Source organism: Micromesistius poutassou, assembly GCF_964030765.1.
Source record: "Micromesistius poutassou genome assembly, chromosome: 13".
Lineage (NCBI taxonomy): Eukaryota > Metazoa > Chordata > Actinopteri > Gadiformes > Gadidae > Micromesistius > Micromesistius poutassou.
In genome coordinates, this window is record NC_140283.1 from 16,538,447 (window position 1) to 16,539,379 (window position 933).

Sequence of the window (933 nt, forward strand, 5' to 3'; positions counted from 1 at the left end):
AAAAGAGATTCCTTAACCAAAAGTTTGGGGTTATGACATGACATGTTCGATACAAAATTGTGTTGTGGATGCCTTCACAACAATCTCCAACACAAGCCGAGTTCCCCAGCGGTGATATCAGGCCTGCATGGATGTTTCAGCTGACCGGATGATTAATCATGTGTTCATAATCATTGGGCAGAACAAATGTCCTGTATCCAATATCCCACTGACTCACACGCACGCAACGCGAGCCAGAATACGGCAAAAATACGCACAAGAAAGGGATTTTCTCCGTTTAGCTTGGCCTTGGGACGAGGCACGGCGGAGGGGAGCGTGCATCAATGGAGTGTGTCCTCACATAGCCACTCAGTGCCTCTTCAGCACAAGGCTGTCAGCTTCGCCTCCAAATGAACACATTCCTTCCAGGCCTGCCGCTGCCAAGCGCTCGACTCTCATAACCACGGTGGTGATGTTTGTGTGTGTGTGTGAACCAGAGTGTGTATGACTTTCTCTGCACTGTGCACTCGACTCATTCTCAAAAGTAAAAGTGCTATATATGTGTGTATAATATCTGCCATTTGTTGGACACTGTTATCTGAAGCCGTCTTACAATACCACGAGTGCGTCATTACCTTCTCAGCGTCCGTGGGATTCGAACCCCAAACCTTGGCCGTGTTATTGCCACGGTCAGGCCGTTTGAAATGACATTACAGCCAAAGTCACGCTGCGAGTGATCGTATTCATCGCAGCTGGCGAGCCACGATCCCACCAAGTAGCATTCCCTCATCTAACATCCACAGTATTTCCCTGGTTCTACCGGTGGTGTGGCAGCATGGACATGAGTGAACTGTACTGTGGTGTGGGTTATGTCTGTCAACATGAATCACTGCACTGCTTTCTGCTTGGATTCAGCTTGAATGCAGTTCAGAACCGGGGAGAAACTGAGAAGTA

At 48.6% G+C, this 933-nt stretch overlaps 1 protein-coding gene across 1 annotated transcript in view; it reads left to right on the forward strand.

Moving 5' to 3' along the window:
• Window positions 1-814: 814 nt before the first annotated feature.
• The window catches only part of adck2 (aarF domain containing kinase 2), a gene marked incomplete at its 5' end in the record, with an annotated part of 2,577 nt that continues 2,458 nt past the window's right edge, over window positions 815-933 (forward strand). The window contains 1 exon segment of the mRNA XM_084477161.1: window positions 815-841. Coding sequence (XP_084333287.1) covers window positions 815-841 — 27 coding nt within the window.